Here is a 4,345-nt window from a genome sequence, read left to right on the forward strand (position 1 = left end):
GTTGGAGGCTGTTTTTGGCAATTGTTACTAAAAGATTTAGGGATAACGTTGCTAGGAGACCCTTACATCAGCTATTTATCCCAAAGTCATGTAGAAACTCACACACAAACACACTGACACGGATTCAGTGTGTGTGTGCGTGTATCTCCTCTTCCCACTGCGTCTGTGCGTTCTTGCTCATACTATAAAGCTGCAAGCACCTCGTTCACTCTGCTCTCTGCCGTCTCCGCGAAGCATGATTTCTATTCAACTCAGCTCTGCTTAGAGGATGCACAGCAGATGAGGGGTTTTTGTTTGTTGCCAGTTCTTTTTATTAAAAAACAAACCATTTTGTCAGACACAGTTTTGTCAGGGTTAGAGAGCAAATATCAACTCATTTACTAGCCTGTAGTTATCTTTTAGTCAAGTTACTATCCTTTCCTCTAAAGGAAAATCCCTGGATGGAAGGTTAGGTGATGGATTGAATTGTGGACCTTACTACAAAGAAGTGGAACAGTGGGGACAAATCAACTGAAAACCAACTCAAAGAAAAGAAGAGGGAGTTGCAAGTACACTGGATTTGCTTCTGAGTATTTGATGACCGAGCTTGGAGAAGACATCTGTGTGCCTGTCAGCATAACCTCGGTTGTTAATAATTTCCCAGGGCTATTGAAATGGGCGCTTAGCTCTCGAGTCAGAAAAACAGCAAGCTTTAAAGCTCAACGGTGTTGGCAGTGGCAGTTTTCATCCAACAAGCTTCAAAGAAAAGAAGCCCTTTATCCACTCCTGCTCACCTCCTATTTTTTATGACCTGTTGACATAATTTCTCTATCCTACTTTGAGTCCAACACTTGAGCAGCTTAAGAAGTCTTTTTCCATCTTGCCCGACCCCCTTTTCTCCTGGTGGAGGAATTGCATCCCTCCACCTTTTAATTTACCTTGCTACCCTTTCACTTTGATTAAACTGCTTGCTATTCACTTCAATTTTGCCTCATCTCGTATCTGTTGTTTTTCCTACAATCTGCCACCCCATATACCTTTCACTGCTCAACTTTTCTCTCATGCGGTCTTCCTGCCAGACTTTTTCCCTCCTTATTATTTGCTTTTCTCTCATTTTCTTTGCCTGAGGGCAGAGAGGACTGCATACTGCACACTCTCTCTCTTCAAATTGGTTCTAGACCTCATACAACCTGCTCACTTACCCGCTCGCGTCCGTCAATTATTCCCCCTCTCCTGTCACGATGTACTCCTCCGAGGAGCTGTGGAACTCCACTGAGCAGGTCTGGATCAATGGATCCGGAACAAACTTCTCTCTAGGAAGACACGAGGATGAGGAGGAGGAGGAAGGAGACAAGCATCCTTTCTTCACGGATGCCTGGCTGGTCCCTCTGTTCTTCTCTCTTATCATGCTGGTCGGACTGGTGGGCAACTCTCTGGTCATTTATGTCATTTCAAAACACAGACAGATGAGGACGGCAACCAACTTCTACATAGGTAAGCTTCCATGTGCAAGTTTGTATTTATGATTCTTGGTAAATGGACAAAGACTAGAAGAAGATAATGATGCATAGGAGATGTGACTCATATGGACAGGAGGGAAATAAACATCAGCTATGTTATTAAACATCTCTTTCGTCTATCCTGTAAAATTTCATCACATGCTCAAGTGGGGATCACGAGAAAGCCAAGTCCAAATTTCCCTGAATATGCATTTGACAGTTTGAGTGCACAGCTCATTGGAAAAATGTCTGTGCTGATTAAAGATTTCACTTTAATTATTAACGACAATGACAGGTGCTCAAACGTGTCATTTAACTTAATGCAGATGTCTTTCTTGAAACAAGAGAAAATTAAACATTTTTTAAAAATAATTATCTGCTGTTTTGGGACCAGTGCAACATGGAATCTAAAATTTATCTGCACCAGAAAAATATTTTTCTCACTCAGTGGTTCATGGTTTGAAATATGCATCAGTTATTTGTCGCTATGTGCAGAGGTTATTTGCAAATAAAGCTCCAAGGATTCATGATATTAAATTCATCAATACAAAAGAGTAAATCATGAATTCCATTTTTATTTCAGCGTGTTTCATTTAACAGCAAAAATATCTATCCTGAAGAGACATCAACTTAAAACTGAAATCTACCTTTAAATGCAAATTTGAAATGTAAAAAATGCTGGCAGAAGGAGGTAGGTGTGTTTCCATCTACATTTAGCCAAACTCTATGAAGGACAAGGTCATGGCAACAGGTAGTATTCAGCGGATGCTGCACTCCACAAAAAAGGGCTGGGGGTCTGGGAGGGAAACAAGGCGAATGTTATTAAAACATTCAAATTAAAGAGATGCTGAATCCTCTGTGCCAAAAGCCTGAAACAAAAGAAAGTCAGCGGCAAATCTGGAAAGTTGGAAAAAGTCAAGTGCGATCATTAAATGTAAAGTACACTCTCCTTTCAACAAGAGACACAACAGAACCACTCACTGATATAACACTGCCAAGCTGGTCCAGCACTGGGCTAGCCAAGTCCTCTCTTCAGTGCAGTAGCCAGTGCTGACTGCCAAGTGGAGACAGCTGTACACTGGCTCCACAGGACACAAGGGATTGTATCTGAGTCAGGGAGAGAGCAGGGGACACAATCACACAACAAAACCTTCCTCTGTCCTCCTGCCTGTGACCCGGAAGTCAAACACAAAACGCTGAATGATGCTTTAAGTCCTTAAAAAAACAAATACAGGGGACAAAGGAGAGAGGAGGCATTGTTTTTGTTGTTTAATATAATCAAACCCTTCCTGTGTGAGTGCGATTCAAAAGTTATATCTTTGTACTCTGTGCCAGATGTCTTATTTAGTTGAGGTTGCTTGAACGTGATCGCTCCAAGGCCTGTTTACTCACCTTCTCCACTCTCAGCTCTGAGAGTGGAGAAGGGGGGGGGACTACCGCCCAAGGAGAGGAGTTGAGGACGTGCAGTTTGAGAAATGAGACACTACCTCAGTGAATATGGCTGAGAAGAAAGACTTGGATGCTTAAATGTCCCAGACTGCAATACCCTTACATGACCAGCAAGAAAATCATGTCAGGGCAAGATTTCAAAGATAACCACATATGCATGGTTTTCTGCTTGAGTCATACATCAGATTAAGTCTGTCCATAAGGATGTTTAATTAAACAATGCTGCTGATGTTTTTATCTGCTTCAATACCTCTGCTCTTTTGTGAAGTTAACCTTTTATTTGAATCACATTCTTCACAAGTACAGCCTGCGACTTGACTGGTGAAATTTCTTTTTGCTGGTTTGTCAACTCAGCCAAGCAGGCATTTGCACTTACACTAAAGCCAGCATTAACTGTACTTATGAAAACAAATGAGACAAACACACTTTAATGGAAGGTGCAGGTGTTCAGACATGTCCTGAGTCCCAACTGAGTGCAGATTATTTCTAAGACCAACCACATTATGAGAAAAAAATCTAATTAAAGGGGTATAATAATGATCATGTTGGAAGTGCTTTGGGATCCTCGTTGCATACAGGTTGGAATTATTAATTTCTGCAAGCAAGCAATTTTCATGGTTCAGTAGACCCCGTAGCTTAAAATCTGCTTCCCTTTTCTGTGTGTGTTTGCAAAAGGTTTTCTTCTTAGCAGATAATGCTCAGGGGATTCATATGAAAGGAATCAAAGAAAAAAAGATTTCTTACTACGTGTTTGCTGTCTCCAGTGTAGTCAGAGCTTCGGTGGACATTTAAACCATATGATTTATGTACTGCTAATTGTTTAATTGTGGTTGGTCACAATTGTAACAGTTAACTTTGCCTGAGACAGCTCGGAAGTGACATGACAAGACGAGTGAGATGGAGGAAAAAGTCAGAATATAAGTACTTGTTTTGCAAAAATATGAATTAATCATGAAGCAGACAAAGTCAGTGGCTTTCGATATCATTAGTGGTGAGGGTGTGTGAGTGGGTAAGTGCTTGGTACTGTGTGGCGAATGAAACAAATCATACAGAAATGCCTGTGAAAGAAAAGCTCCACTGGGACTGAGGAAGTGTGGAGCTTTACAGCTAGGAGACACAAATGATGCACTCTAAGTGGACGAGGCAGACAGGCAAGCAGATTATCCCAAAGGACATGGGTGTAAATATTTTATTTTAAATGTCACATAAAGTAAGATAAGAAGGGGGGAAATAATTCAGCCCCTGCCGAAGGTGTAACTTTAAAATGAACCATCTTCAATTTTATGGTAGCTTCATTTTCAAAAGACACAGAATATCAACCAAAAGTCAAGAAAAACACACATTACATAAAAGTTATGCATTCATTTTCATGCCATTTAGTGAAATAAGTATCTGATCCCCAAGAAGAACATGATTTA

The 4,345-nt window shown here is 40.8% G+C and overlaps 1 protein-coding gene across 1 annotated transcript in view; it reads left to right on the forward strand.

The window, feature by feature from the left end:
• The first annotated feature begins 1,114 nt into the window (after window positions 1-1,114).
• The window catches only part of kiss1ra (KISS1 receptor a), a 16,092-nt gene continuing 12,861 nt past the window's right edge, over window positions 1,115-4,345 (forward strand). The window contains exon 1 of the mRNA XM_005742549.1: window positions 1,115-1,473. Within this exon, the coding sequence (XP_005742606.1) occupies window positions 1,221-1,473 (253 nt within the window). The 5' untranslated portion in view covers window positions 1,115-1,220. The remainder of the gene's footprint in view (window positions 1,474-4,345) is intronic.

The sequence above is a fragment of the Pundamilia nyererei genome, unplaced genomic scaffold (assembly GCF_000239375.1).
Source record: "Pundamilia nyererei isolate P.nyererei 1_Seehausen unplaced genomic scaffold, PunNye1.0 scaffold00121, whole genome shotgun sequence".
NCBI classification, from domain to species: domain Eukaryota; kingdom Metazoa; phylum Chordata; class Actinopteri; order Cichliformes; family Cichlidae; genus Pundamilia; species Pundamilia nyererei.